This window comes from Stigmatopora argus, chromosome 20, assembly GCF_051989625.1.
Source record: "Stigmatopora argus isolate UIUO_Sarg chromosome 20, RoL_Sarg_1.0, whole genome shotgun sequence".
NCBI lineage: Eukaryota > Metazoa > Chordata > Actinopteri > Syngnathiformes > Syngnathidae > Stigmatopora > Stigmatopora argus.
Window position 1 is genome coordinate 8,727,394 of NC_135406.1, and position 15,227 is coordinate 8,742,620.

Sequence of the window (15,227 nt, forward strand, 5' to 3'; positions counted from 1 at the left end):
AGTGAGGAGATATCATCATGGAAACATGTGGATGAGATGGTGACATGGTGGGATCTGGCGGGTTATCCTTCATGTACCATTTTAATTGTTCATCAGAAAAATGTGTATTGAAAGCCACTCCGGGTTACCAATAAACAAATCGCCACAATGTATTTGCCAAGTCTGTCCTTCAATTGTTTGTAACGAATCAGTATAGACCTCATTACCTTGCCTATCATAGTAGAGCGTGCAATGCAAGCAGTCAGAAACCAAATCATATGTACGTAGGTGCCGTACCCAGGGCGGTCACAAAGGCCAGTAGCGTTCGGACTGTTTCCAGCCGTCGGAGTCGGTGTCAATGCGAGCCCAGTAGATGTCAGCTGATAGATCTATAATACAACTTAGGGAATAGGCACAGAAAAGTGAGATCAATTTAAAGGAAATAGGTTTATTACCAGACTGCAAGATGGAGAGAGAGCTCTAACAGTTGTGAACCGCTCAGCGTGCTGTCCTTTGCAAGTCTCTCTCCGAATGAACAGTGGGTCAGTCTTTATATAGGAAAACAGGGTAATATTTCTAAGGCAGTGATGTAGGACAAAGTTTATGTAAACAAAACTTTAGGCTGATATGGTTAGACATTTGCATGGCTAAGTTGTATGCAAACACGATATTTTTATAGCTACACAAACTGCCGCAGCCTATCTTACATCGCGCGATTCGAACAAACAATTATTAAGCTAGTTGGCCACATCGCACAATACAAGCAAACAATTGCAAACCCTGTTAGCCAGCTTATCTTACATTTCGTGATGCGAACAAACAATTGCAAAGCCAGCTAGTTAGCCTATCTTACATTCCACGATCTTAACAAACAATTGCAAAGCCAGCTAGTTAGCCTATCTTACATTCCACGATCTTAACAAACAATTGCAAAGCCAGCTAGTTAGCCTATCTTACATTCCACGATCTTAACAAACAATTGTAAAGCCAGTTTGGCCAGTCTATCTTACATTTTACAATCTTAACAAACAATTATAAAGCGCGTTTGGCCACATGGTGCGACATGAACAAACAATTATTAAGCCAACTGGCCACTATATCTTACACAGCAAAGATTGGGGCAGTTGCTTGGTGGTGCCTTGCAGGAGAGTCTTGGAGTTAATGTCCATCTGGACAGGACACATCTTTATAAGAAAGTCCCCGCCCATCAAGTTGACAGGGAACTTTGGAGCATAGATGAAGGAATGAGTTATAGTCAATGAGTAGCACTTAGTGGCTACCGGGGAAGTTAAAGGCAGGATGATCTCTTCACCCTTGGATCCTAGTAGTGGTATGATAAGTTCACCAATAGGCATTCTCAAATACCCGCACAAATAAAGAGATGGGGCAATCCTCTGTGAAATTCTTGCAAGAGAGAATCGAATCGACTCGTCTCTGTCCAGGTTCATTCTCACGTTACACGCATCTTTCCCCTGTTTTAGCTTCAAGGACCCTAGTTACAATGGACGTCTCAGCTCTCAAAACAAATGAAGGTCATGGAGAGACGAAAATAGGAGTGAGAAGTCAATAGTAGAAGAGCCTAGTTACAATAGAAGTTTAAGCTCTCAAAACAAATGAAGGTCATGTAGAGACGAAGGTTCTTCTCCACATTCCAGCAGTCCAAAAGGATTCAACCTTCCTGTTGTTTGGTCTAACTAAGGAGCAAAGCATTTACTTCATTGCAAGCAGATGTAGACTATAATAACTTTTCTCTCGTGTTAATGAGCTAAATAAAGCAAAGCGTACTTCATTGCGAGCAAATATATAATAATGTAAGACCAATAACCCTAACAGTATATTTTTCAATAGAAATGAACCACCATCTCCCCCGTTTGCGAGGATTAATATATTAAACCTGTACCCTTTACAGCAATTAAGCCACATAAAATGCATGCTAATCAAAAACTCCAAATTCATTCAATAATGTGTATCGCACAGTTGTTTGAAATGAGCAATACCCCAATCTAGTAGTTTTTTGCAAACATTTAACATTACATTCCCTTTGTAGTTTGTCTATCATCTCCGATAAAACTTTCTTACTCGATGTTTTTCCAATAGTTGCACATAAAATAAAAATCTAGTTACATATCTCCCAATTATCCCCTTCAACATCAAAAAGATTTTACCGTTAATTTCAGATAATGAAGTTAGCGTATTTTCATACCTGTAGAAAGAAAACAATCTTTTATATATTAATTTGTCAAATTGTTCAAATTAATGTACCACTGTAGAGAGCATCCTGGCGTACGGCATCACAGTGTGGTACGCTGGAAGCACGGCGGCAGACAAAAAGGCCGTGCAGAAAGTGATTAACACTGCCCAGAGGATTGTCGGCTGCTCTCTGCCCTCACTTGAAGACATTGCCAGCCCTCGTTACCTCAGCAGAGCCAAGAACATCATAGGGGACCCTTACCACCCTGGTCACAATCTGTTCCAGCTGCTGCCCTCTGGAATACGCTATAGGTCCCACAAAGCACGGACAAGTAGGCTTAAGGACAGTTTTTTCCCCACATCCATCAGACATCTAAACTCGCGGTAACATAACACACATTCCCTTCTGCGGTAATATAAAAAGAGGTTTTGGGTGGTGATCTGCCTCCTACTAGCTGACTGAAGTAAGGTAAGTGGAAGACAGTGAGAGGTAAGCGAGAGGTAAGCGACCTGTATCCACAATAGCAGAATGCCAATTACAAGTCCGTACTAGATTTAGGTCTTTTGCCGAGTAAATGTAGCTTATGGAGAAGCACCATCAATTTCGTCACACGCAGAAACTGCGTGTGATGACAAGTAGGCTTTTTGTGTTGTGATAACTACAACAGGGGCCTAAGTCCGATTATTATTATTATTCATTAAATCTGAGCAAATAACGCTTCTCTTTTTTGTCACCTTTGAATTTGGAAGGCTGATTTTTTTTCAACAAAAAGACCCAAAAAGTATTTTCCCCCAAAAGAGTTTTATTGGAACTACCAAAAAAATGACACGTTAAATCGGTTTAAAATCGTGATTCATCTTATAATATGACAAAAGTATAAGGACATTGTACAACTTATTTATTTATTTTGAGCAAATTCATTATCTTTCACACCATATTTCTAATCATGTTTCTTAGATCCTAGATTCAATATATCAATCATTTTCATTCAAATGTATCATGTTTGAATAACACTCAATATTCTTATTGGATTTGCTGGCAAATTCAATAGACAAAAACTGCAATTTTTCAAATTTCTTAGGCATGTCTTTAACTGTGACGACATTTTCCATATTATTTAGATAGTAAATTAAATAAAATCTTCAACGACACTTAATTTTCTTATACAGTAATACCTTGACATACAAGTGTTCCAACATACGAGACAAATTTGAGATGAGAGCATACCAGATGGTTCCAATTGTGAGTCGGTAGTAAATTAAAACAAATTTTGGTGGGTTTTTTTAGGATGGAAACGGATTAATTTGTATTTTGTTCATTTCTATGGGAAGAATTGACTTGAGATACGAGTAAATTGACATACTAGCTCGACCCCGCAGTAAGCTCGTATCTTAAGGTATTACTGTATTTGAATCGTGCTGATCGATATTACACATTAAAAAGTGTAAACAAGATTTTCAGAATGCAAAATACAATTATACTTCACTTACAATGATCTTTCATACAGAAATTGAAAAAGCAAGCAAAGCTGTGATTGGCCACAGCTTATCACAACACATTTGCGTCTTTTAAGTCTATCCTTACAACTAAATCTCTGGCAAGAAGCTGAGCAGTAAAAGGGTTTCTGACCGACGTGGGTACCGTATTTTCACGACTATTCGGCGCATCGTATTTTTAGCCGCAGTGTCAGTAACGGGTGCTATTTCTGTATTTTAAACACACAAAGCACCGTTTTTTAGACGCATATATATTATATATGGATGAACATCGAAACGCAATAGCGCTGGCTACCGGAAGTAGCCTATTTCCGGGTTGCGGTGTGCAGTGACTGCTGGGAAATATAGTTCTTGCACGCTACACCCACACGCTAAAAACACGTTTTTAAAAAGGTAACGGAAGCAAAACTGAGTTTGGTTGTACTTTATTTAGACATTTTACAACTTACTTATGTCATCATCACCCACAAATCCATCAAAGTCCTCATTTTCTGTGTCCGAATTCAACAATTGCCCAAATGAGTCTTCCAAAACACCGGGTCGAGCGGTTGTAGTTCTTAAGCCTCCGGGAATGAGGGCAAGCTTTGAGTTATTATATAATATATTATATATATATATATATATATATATATATATATATATATATATATATATATATATATATATATATATATATATATATAATATATATATATATATAAATATATTTATATAGTTCGCAGTCTACCTTTGAATGCTCCGTTGAAGCCAACATCTAGCGGTAGGATTTCTTTTGTAAATATAGCCGAAATGACGGCGAGCACCAAATTAGTGTGCTCGCCGTCATACTGAGTGTATTGAAGAACTCTATATCCCAGCAGTCACTGCGCAGTACTTTTTCTACGGGAAATAGTAGAGTCTGGGGCTGCTTGGCGTAGTTGTATATATATAATTCACAGTCTAGCTTTGAATGCTCTGTTGACGCCAACATTTAGCGGCAGGATTTCTTTTGTAAATACAGCCGAAATGACGGTGAGCACCAAATTAGTGTGCTCGCCGTCATACTAAGTGTATTGAAGAACTGGGTGTATTAAGAACTCTATATCCCAGCAGTCACTACGCAGAACTTTATCTACGGGAAATAGTAGAGTCTGGGGCTGCTTGGCGTAGTTGTCCTATCGACTGATTTATTTTATTTTGTCGTGATAACAATTTTAGTATTTGTCCATATATTTATAGTATATAGTTTTTCAATTGTGTAGCTTTTTAATTGAGCAGGAAAACATTGTTCTTCAGTGTGGGTTAATAAGTGTTCTTTTAAGCTTCTCCTATGGGAAAATGTTCGCCCACAAACTGAGCAGGAAAATGTTTTTTTGCCAGTGTGGGTTATCACGTGTCTTTTTAAATGTTGCTTTAGAGAATAGGCTTGACCACAAACTGAGCAGGAAAATGGTTTTTCGCCAGTGTGGGTTCTTGTGTGGTCTTCTAAGTGGTGCTTTTGAGAAAAGGCTTTACCGCAAACTGAACACGAAAATGGTTTTTCACCAGTGTGGGTTCTTGCATGACTAATTAAGATTCCCTTCCGTGTGAATGTTTGACCACAAACTGAACACGAAAATGGTTTTTCACCAGTGTGGGTTCTTGTGTGGTCTTCTAAGTGGTGCTTTTGAGAAAAGGTTTTACCGCAAACTGAACACGAAAATGGTTTTTCACCAGTGTGGGTTCTTGTATGTATTTTTAAATTTCCCTTCTCTGTAAATGTTTTACCACAAACTGAACATGAAAATGGCTTTTCACCCGTGTGTGTTCTTGCATGACTAATTAAGCTTCCCTTCCGTGTGAATCTTTGACAACAAACTGAACACGAAAATGTTTTTTCACCAGTGTGTGTTCTTGCATGACTAATTAAGTCTGCCTTCCGTGTGAATCTTTGACCACAAAATGAACACGAAAATGGCTTTTCACCTGTGTGTGTTCTTGCATGACTATTTAAGTCTTTCTTCTGTGTGAATCTTTGACCACAAACTGAACACGAAAATGGTTTTTCACCAGTGTGGGTTCTTGAGTGTATTTGTAAAACTTGCTTATGAGAAAAGGCTTTACCGCAAACCGAACACGAAAATGGTTTTTCACCAGTGTGGGTGCTTGTGTGTATTTTTACATTTCCCTTCTCTGTAAATGTTTTACCACAAACTGAACACGAAAATGGTTTTTCGCCTGTGTGTGTTCTTGCATGACTAATTAAGTGTCCCTTCTGTGTAAATGTTTTACCACAAACTGTACATGATAGGGGTTTTGCCCCAGTGTGGCTCCTCATATGCGTTTTCAAAGAAGACTTTTTCCCAAAAGTTTTCCCACACTGAAAGCATTTGCAGAGTTTGTCGCCACTGGGATTTTTCTTAACATCTTCAACATCATCATCGTCAAAAAGCAAAGTGTTGTCATCTGATAAAGGAGCAATTAAATTTTCTGCTCGCCATCCATCTGTTGAGCTGCCGCTCAGAAGCTCCGCCCCTCTGTTGGCCACGCCCAGATCATCTTCACTCTTGAAAGGCTCACCAGTTGACCATTTGACACATTCCTCATTTTCGATTGGAGGTTGCTCTTCTCTTTTGCACTGTTGAGGGAACTCTGGCTCCTCCTTTTTAATTCGGGGCCATGTTGTGGTGTTTGCAGGCTCCGCCCCTCCGCTGGCCACGCCCCGAACATTTTCCCTCTTCACGAACTCACCAAGTGACCAGGTGGAATCATCTTCCTCCTTTTTGATTGGAAGTTGCTCATCTCCCATTTGATGTTGAGGGAACTCTGGCTCCTCCTCTTTGATTTGGGGGAGCTCAACTTGCCCTTCAAGGTCAACAGACTTATGCCCATAAGCACCAAGATCATTTCTGAAACCTGCAAAGACACGAAGATAAATGATTAACCATTTTCCAATTATAAAATGACTGAATTTCTTGTTCACAGAAATGAAACCAAATGGAAGAGGGCACCATACATCCATTTTGTCACAATGCAGTACAGACGCTCCCCTACTTACGAACGAGTTAGGTTCCGAGCGATTGTTCATAAGTTGAATTTGTTTGTAAGTTGATTCAGTGCTATATTTTGTATTATAATTTATGTTTAAGGCCTATATAAGTATATTGAAGGTTTATTGTTAGGTTTATCCAATTGTACGTTTATCCTTAGGTATTTCCAATTCAGCTTTCAATAAAAAAGGCATCTGTAGTCACATCACCATTTAATTCTTGCAAGAAGAGAATACATCCTCCCGCTCGTCCGGTCAAGATTATTCTAACGAGTGGCATTATGTCCTGCCCATTTAAGGCCTCAAATCAAAACAATTACAAGGTTATCGATTCGATCCAATTGCGTAAGCAAGAAACAAAACAATTCCATAATCAAGCAAACCTAGCGTCACAAATTAAAACAATATGCCTGATAGCCATCCGCTGAACCAACAACAATTTAAGCGTCCTTCACAGATCTTCATTGCGAACTTGCATCTGGGGAAAGGGTTGAGGCGTATCTTCCAGTAATCAGTCCTCGGAGCAAGTACTCAGTGTATTGTTTTATGTCCTTGCGAACTTGTATCTCTCGCTGGACCCAGCTGTCCTGGAGAGCGACCTTGGAGTAAGCGTTTGTCTTCGTTGAAAGCACATATTAATTCTAACTCTAACATAAAAGCTATCAACACATATATATATATTGTTTAATATAGTTACACATTTAGGATGAGCATTACTATTCCTAATAAGCAGATATATTGATTAATATAGTAAGCATGTATATTATAAGGCTTTATATTCATTGCAAACACATTTATAATAATGATTACTCCAACATTCCCCCCTATATTATAAATTTGCACATGATCCCCCTAATAAAACTTAAAACACATTTATAATAATGATTACTCCAACATTTATATAAGTGCATTTGTATGTTTAAGGCTTGTATAAATAACACATATTGGTTTGTACTAAAAAACATTTTATAAAATGGAGAGAATATGTACAGTACTGTATAGAGAGAGATTTATGTATTAGAAACTGGCCGAAAGAAGCGATCTAACGACGATTGCAATTTTCTTCTTTTTTTCATCATAAATGATGCGGTAGCACTGTATGGCATCATTCAATTGATTTGCAAACTTTGTGCAACGTTCAATATTTGGGTCCTGCTGCTCGATCTTTCTGTTTATAAATGGTTCTGACGGTCGAACGATTCAAGTTGTATGCCCGTGCAACGCTCACCACTCTCACGCGCATCAAGCTTTGTTATTATTGTCACTTGTTTCAAATGAAATGGCTTGCCACTTCCTTGCACCTCCCTCACTAGAAGCCTTTCACTTTTCACTAACCATATTGAATAATGGCTGCACGAGATATTTCATGATAAAAATGAAAAAGGTTCTTTGCGCACTGGAGATACGTCACGCACTTACGCACTGCAACGAACTGGGCAGAGGAAGGTGGATGCTGGGTGAACTGAGCACTCACAGCGCCAGGCGTCGGTATTAGTGGCGGAAAGAAGCACTAATCGGAAAAAGGCGCGCAATACAAAATCGAACTTACGAACATTTTTCGACATAAACGCAATTTTCAGACATGTTCGTATGTACCATTGTTCGTAAGTCGAATGTTCGTAAGAGGGGAGCGTCTGTACTTACTACTGTAGTATTCTCGTAAACAGCAACATGAGTTGAAAACTGTTTATAGGTGCATTTTTCAAAGTATGGCACTATTGGTCAGAAAAGTTTCTTCACTGGTGATGTAACTCCTTAAAATTTGTCAATTTTTTTTGGAGCCTTTTCATTGTAAACATTCTCTTATGTTTTAGATTTTAATTTAGTTTAAATGCTTTCGCCAAAGGGCAGTGGCGGGCCGTTAGGGCCTTCAAGGCCTTCTCTGCTGGCCTAAGAAATATCTGAATCATATTGTATTTTGTCCATCAATACTTATTATTCGAAATGGTCTGTTAGCTTCCTTTCATTGCTTTCCCCCCTGGTTGCACTGCTTCCAGATGTGTGTTTTCATATTGAAGCATTTAACCAATCACATTTCAGCCATTATTTGTTGCCAGATCAGATCTGCCTCAAAGCCTTCACAATCAGTTATGCGGGCTCTGCTGCATTAAACTAGACTGTTGCTTTTAACCAATCAGATTTCGAGTTGCAACCCCACAATGCTTTTTCATACACATTAGCATTTTGCTGGCTGGGATACGTCATTGCTTTCACCAACTATGATTGGCTAGTAGGCGGGCCAAAGCCATAGTGAGGCAGCCAGAGATCGCAAACTCCACCCACAATGGCCGACTCACAGCAAAAACAGGCAAAAACGAATGGATTCTGTTGCAGATTTGCTCACCAAGCTATTTTCCAGACGGACTTTTCCATAAAAAAATGGACATCATTAAGAAAGGGCGGTCAACTCCGAAGCTAGCAAGCCTGTTACAGCCGGGAAAATGGTGTGTGCGTTCCACTTTCAGTGCGCTAACTTAGCTGCACAAGCAAATATATTGTTGTGTTGATTTAAAGCCATTTTCAAAACGGACTATGCCGGAAATATGACAGGACAGGCTCGACTTTCATCATTACCTTCGATGGCGATAGGAAAGAAGGAAGAAAGAAAGGAGGATGGATATTGTGTAAAAAAGATTTTGGGTGAGTATAATATGGCTATATTCCTAAATAATATTTCAATTGTGGACCCGGTTCTGATATCTGAAAAGCTCCAGTGTATGTATTTAAGCTCCAGTGTTTGTATTTAATCACCAAATGCTGCTAGGATGGGGATTTTATCCCATTTTAGTGCAATTTTTGCCGTTTCGCCATTGACATCCATCGCTGTCTTTTCCCAAGGAAATCACCCCCCTGGCCTGGTTGTAACGTCTCAAAAGCTCCAGTATTTGTATTCAATCAATAAATGCTGCTAGGAAGTGGATTTTACCTAATTTTAGTGCATTTTTTGTCATTTCACGTATGGACGTATCGACATTCATCGCTGTCTTTTTACCGGGGAAATGATACTCCGGGCCCGGATCTAATGTCTAAAAAGCTCCAGTATTTGTATTTAATCAATAAATGCTGTTCGGTTGGATTTTACCCCATTTTCGGGCAATGTTTGCCCGTACGCCATTGACGTTCATCGCTGTCTTTTCCCGGGAAAATCACCCCCCTGGGCTGGTTTTAATGTCTGAAAAGCTCCAGTATTTGTATTTAATCATGAAATGCTGCTAGGAAGTGGATTTTATCCCATTTTTGTGCATTAATTTATTGATTATTTTTTATGTGTCGCAGTTGTAGCTGCAGTAGAGGTTTTATAGCCATAAAATAGTTTTTGAGGGTTGGATTGATACGTTGAAGGCGCTACCAGAAAATGCACCGCCCGCCACTGCAGAACAGTAATCTAAAGGAAGGAAGATGTTACAGATTATAGTAATGAATATTCAGCAGTTAGCGACATCTAGTGGTTCATCATTGTAGCACGTTCTCAGTTCTACCCATAATGCTATGCGCTGTCGTGCTTCGATTCATTCAGTAAAGTCACGATCAGAAACAACAATGCCACCCCGTTAAATATTTCATTATGAAATATTAATTGTGTAACGTAAAGTATATATCGGTCTATCATGCATTTATGATCGTCAAAAGTGAACGTACCTTCGAGTTTGTGAAGAACAACTTTAGCTTGTATCATTTTGCAAACAATAGAATGTTGATGACATGAGAGATCATCTTTCACGCCATAAAGTTCCTTCTGAAACTTTGCCGCAACCGGCGTCGTTCTCCCAGACATTTTTCACACTTTTTTTCTGTTCGCTTGACGACGTACTGATGCAGACGACGTGTTCCTTTGTTAGCTGCCAGCTAGGCTAGACTAAAGTACGACTCCCAAAACGGATTGAAGACAAACGGACTGACGTTCGAGTCCACAAACTATTTAATGTTGAGCATGTTGTCGAGGTTTCATTTCATTTAAGTTAAATTAAATTGAGGAGAAACAAGAGGCGCACAAACAAAAAGTTAAAACCCTAGCCATGCAGAAATGAACGCCCGAATCCCTTCTTCTTCTTCTTTTTCTTCCGCTTGAGGTTTTACGGTTGTTGGCAGCCAACGTACTGTAGCATTATCGCCCTCTACTGTCTCAATACCTCAAAATACCAAGTTCTCAATTCAGATTTTAGACAGAGGGGGCGATAATGTTAAATTTGGTCTCTTAATGCCACAGCGTGAAGACAGCAGCTCGAAGTCCAGTTCGAGTCTAGCTAGACGTGACACTAAATCGAAAAGCTACATTTTGAGAAAAAGTTAGGTAATTTTAAGGACATTTGGTTTAAATGTTACATTGTGGTTGATCTTATTGCAAGTAACAAATAACACATTTTAATATTTTAATATAAGTGTTTTTAACGTTATTTCACAATTTAGAACTACACAATCTCTCATTCAGCCTCATTCAAGGTAGTGTGGACAAGTGGTCTAAGCCATGGATATAAATTCCAGTCTCTCAGGAGGCGTGGGTCCAAATCCCACCACTGCCAATTAATTCATGGGCTGTTTATGGTCCCTTTGTTGGATTGCTTATGGCTCTTCACTAACCTGTAAAATAAAATGTGAAACCACTGGTGAGAGAGCTGAGTCCCGAACACACTAATAGTCACGTTTGCTCACCACTGTGTCACTGACGGTACCTCTAGCTTCGCTTTAATCATAATGATTTTTTTTATGAGACTCCTTTTTGCACATCAACGGCATAACAATGTTGTTAAAGAATTCAGAGATTTTTTGTATTTTAAAAGTGTAGGAATATTAAATTAAATGCACACATTTTTGGCGTGAGTGGTTAGCGCGTCAGCCTCACAGCTCTGGGGTCCTGGGTTCAAAGCTAGGTCATGTCCATCTGTGTGGAGCTTGCATGTTCTCCCTGGGCCTTTGTGGGTTTCCTCTGAGTACTCCGGTTACCTCCCACATTCCCAAAACATGCATGGTAGGTTGATTGGACACTCTAAATTGCCCCTAGGTATGGGGGTGTGTGTGTGCATGATTGTCCGTCTCAATTGTTATGTAGAGGAGGAATTTCCATTATGTGTGTAGCAATTCCATGGAAGCTTGAATTTAAAATTGAAGCGAATGAAGATGCCAGATTTTTTTCCACAAATAAATGATTGCCTCTGCAAATAATGTCTAGATTCCCACAATTTAGTTACCTGTGGTGTGGTAGTGAGTGAAAAGGAGAATAGCAGCAGCCCGATTTACCAGCCCATTTCTTTGACTTGTCATAATGTCACGTAGTGTGGGGGTGAAGGAGGGAGTGGAGCCAATCGCAGGGAAACCAGGACATTCATGGTTTCACTTAAAGAGTTTTAATTGAAGAGACCAAAAGCGAAGTGCAAACATTTCAGCCGAGATTCTCATTTTCTGAACGGCTTTATCATCTCTCAGGTCACAGTGGCCAGTCGATCGCAGGGCACAAGGAGACAGACAACCATCCACACTTACACCCAATGATCCCTCTAATTTTTAGCTTGTCTGGGCAGAAAGACAACCTCCCTGAGCACACTGTGAGCAACATCATCATTGCTCGCTATGGGCACACACCAGTATCACACCTGCCATAAGCAGGTGCATGTCTACTACACATACATGTTTTAGTAATAATAAAATGTAATGATTAATATATATGAATGGGCGGCCCGGTGGATGAGTGGTTCGCGCGTCGGCCTCACAGCTCTGGGGTCCTGGGTTCAAATCCAGGTCGGTCCACCTGTGTTGAATTTGCATATTCTCCCTGGGCCTGGAGTTTTTTCTCTGAGTACTTCATTTTCCTCCCACATCCCAAAAAGATGCATTGTAGGCTAATTGGACACTCTAAAATTGCCCCTCAGTTTGGGTCTGAGTATGCATAGCTGTCCGCCTCCTTGTGCCCTGCGATCGGCTGGCCACCGATACAGGGTGTCCCCCGCCCCTGGCCCAAAGTCAGCAGGGCTAGGCTCCAGCACCCCCTGCGAGTGATAAAGTGGATAAAGCGGTTCAGAAAATGAATGAAAAAAATATCTATGAATAAAACATTTTCATAAATGCCATTAGAATATGCACAAATCCGACTTAAATTTTAACTTATTTTACACATCTGTCCTTCTCACTTCTCATTCTCGTTCAAATTACTTTTCTGCTGAACGTGTCACATGAGATAGTCAAGTTTCCATTGTTTGGTTGGTGATCTGCCTCCTACTAGCTGACTTGAAGGAAGGTAAGTGGCAGACAGTGTGCGGTAATCGAGAGGTAAGCGACCTGTATCCACAACAGCGGAATGTCAAATTACAAGTCTGTAACTTACACTTATTTAGGTCTTTTGCCGATTAAACGTAGCTTATGGAGAAGCACCATCAATTTCGTCACACGCAGTTTCTGCGTGTGATGACAAGTAGGCTTTTTGTGTTGTGGTAATGACGACATGGCCTATGTCCGATTATTATTATTATTATTATTATATGCAATATTTTTTCCATGATTTTGCTTTGATTTATTTAACAGGGGATATCACATATTAATGAACATATTTATATTCATGTTAATGAACATATATATGTAAGATTGTAGCTGAGGGCTAATTTCCATTTACTGTAGTCCAGGGGTTGGGAACCTTTTTGACGGAGAGAGCCATAAACATTTCTTATTTTCTAATGTTATTTCTTGAGAGCCATTCTCAGAATTGAAAAGTAAAATTGCATGAAAATGTGTGATCTTTTTATCCTTTCACCACTTTTAGGTATAAAAAGTCTCAGAATTCTTTTGACAACATTTTTATGATGTTGCTAATAAATCAGTATCAATGATATCATGCATTCAGAAGTGTAATAAAAAACAAAATTATGATTAAAGTGGTGGTAGAGGTAGTGTCAACGCCACAATGATGCTCCTATTAGTATGTTCGGGACTCAGCTCTCTCACCATTCATTTTCAAATTTTACCTCACAGGTTCGTGGAGAGCCATATGCACCCATGGAAAGAGCCACATATGGCTCCCGAGCCATAGGTTCCCTACCCCTGCTCCATTGTGTAGGTTGAAGACAAACGATCACACATACTAGACACACACGCACGCACGCGCACAACCACACACACAGCAGATTTAGACAGTTCTCACCTGATTTTGCCGCTTGTTCTTCTATTTGCACAGTAAAGTAAAAAGGAATGTATTAAGAAATATTAGAATGTAATTTAAAAAAAGATAGAAGAGCTGTAAAACACGAAAAACATAAGAGCGGACAGAGCTACTGTTACTGGCTGCCGCATGAACGGCGCCATCATGAGGAAAGAGGAAAAAAGTTTGGATTTTATTTTGTGTGCGCCATATGATTGCTGCTGCACGGAGAAGACGAGAGTAGTGCGCAATTGCGCACGCGCGCAGCTTAGAGGGAACATTGGTTGCAGGTCCCATTTTTTGTGGTACTATATATAAAAAGATATTTCCATAGTTTTCAGGCAAGGTGGGTCCATCCTAGTAGTCTACGACTTTTACTACTCACATACTAAAAATTATGCACTTTCACAGATAAAATTTGGAGACAATTGGAACTAAATTTGCTGCATGCATGCTTTGTTCAAGGTTGCAGGTCCCATTTTTGTGGCTGTATGGAATATGGAAGATGAATGAATGAATTTAAAAGTTGTGGAAGAAGTTCCACAACTGAATGAAAACGTGTTTAGGTTGTGAAATTCAGTGACTTAGTTTCAATTTATGAGAAAGGAGGATTGTGAGGTGTGAATTGATTTTATGAGTGAAATGGGTTTGAGGTTTTGACAAATGGGAGCAAGTTTAATTGAATGTGGTCTTTTGATTTCGTGAGTTGGATTTTCTGAATTAGCAATTGGGAAAAACTAATGTGTCACTGTCAATCAGTAGTTACTGAAAATGCACGTTTGAAATGAATAATAAAGGAAAATGAAACATTTCTTAAGGTTGTCATTAACTGAGAACACATTTTGTAAGCAAAATTTCTGAAAGACTTTTTTTTTGCCAGGTCATCCAGGCCTAGAATCACGGCATGCGACTTCATACGTGAGGAAGTTCACAGAATACATTTGTTCTACATTCATAAACTGATGAAGCCATCATCACCCCTTCCCACACCAACACAGTTGTCTCTTAAGGTTCTCCTTCTGACTTTTTAAGGTTTGCTTCAGTCTAAATGTTTCTAACCTAAAGGACTTCTCTTTGGATAGACAGATTATGAAACATATCATTTATTTTCGTGTCTTTGCAGGTTTCAGAGAATATCTTGGTCCTGATGGGAAAGAGTCGGTTGGCCTTAAAAAGGAACTTGAGCTCCCCCAAATCAAAGGGGAGGAGCCACAGTTCCCTCAACAACAAATGAGAGACGAGCGACTTCCAATCAAGAAGGAGGAAGATGATGTCACCTGGTCACTTGGTGAAAACCTGAAGAGGGAAGAGGATCTGGGCGTGACCAGCAGAGGGGCGGAGCCTGCACACACCTTAAAGTTACCCCAAATTAAAGAGGAGGAGCCAGAGTTCCCTCAACAGCAAATCAAGAAGGAGAAAGAAGATTTCACT

At 39.6% G+C, this 15,227-nt stretch overlaps 1 protein-coding gene across 1 annotated transcript; it reads right to left on the reverse strand.

Moving 5' to 3' along the window:
• Positions 1-4,364: 4,364 nt before the first annotated feature.
• Positions 4,365-10,736, reverse strand: LOC144065989 (uncharacterized). The gene is made up of 2 exons (XM_077589260.1): positions 10,313-10,736; positions 4,365-6,540 (listed from the first exon to the last, which is right to left on the reverse strand). The coding sequence occupies exons 1-2, from the start codon at positions 10,446-10,448 to the stop codon at positions 4,838-4,840; spliced, it is 1,839 nt and encodes a 612-aa protein (XP_077445386.1). The 5' UTR covers positions 10,449-10,736; the 3' UTR covers positions 4,365-4,837.
• Between the last annotated feature and the right edge of the window lie 4,491 nt (positions 10,737-15,227).

What these genes read in the sequence shown, in the direction of transcription:
- LOC144065989 (XM_077589260.1), bottom strand. Translation starts at nt 10,448, where the DNA reads ATGTCTGGGAGAACGACGCCGGTTGCGGCAAAGTTTCAGAAGGAACTT. An exon ending in TGTTCTTCACAAACTCGAAG is followed by an intron (nt 6,541 to 10,312) that starts GTACGTTCACTT and finishes GTGTCTTTGCAG; the next exon opens with GTTTCAGAAATGATCTTGGT.